Here is a 232-nt window from a genome sequence, read left to right as displayed (position 1 = left end):
CAGTCAGGTACAGCTGTTGACCAAAGCTTGAAAAGTACTCCAGGTATTACTACAGCATACAGAGATCAAAATGGGAATCTTGTGACTCAGGTAAAAAAAGAAACTTATAATAAGGAAAACGGCCAAAGCGCTCATGCAATTGAAATCCAAGAGAGTAAACAACTTCCAAATGGGTATTCAAAAAGTTTCAAAAAAGAATACTCGTCATCTAACGTAGTAGCTCAACCTACTA

The 232-nt window shown here is 37.1% G+C and overlaps 1 protein-coding gene across 1 annotated transcript in view; it reads left to right on the top strand.

Moving 5' to 3' along the window:
* LOC103309664 overlaps positions 1-232 on the top strand; it is a 3302-nt gene that overhangs the window by 378 nt on the left and 2692 nt on the right. Inside the window, exon 2 of the mRNA XM_029491494.1 lies at positions 4-154. Within this exon, the coding sequence (XP_029347354.1) occupies positions 4-154 (151 nt within the window). The remainder of the gene's footprint in view (positions 1-3; positions 155-232) is intronic.

This window comes from Acyrthosiphon pisum, chromosome A3, assembly GCF_005508785.2.
Source record: "Acyrthosiphon pisum isolate AL4f chromosome A3, pea_aphid_22Mar2018_4r6ur, whole genome shotgun sequence".
Taxonomy (NCBI): Eukaryota; Metazoa; Arthropoda; class Insecta; order Hemiptera; family Aphididae; genus Acyrthosiphon; species Acyrthosiphon pisum.
This window is presented reverse-complemented; position numbering and strand designations above follow the sequence as displayed.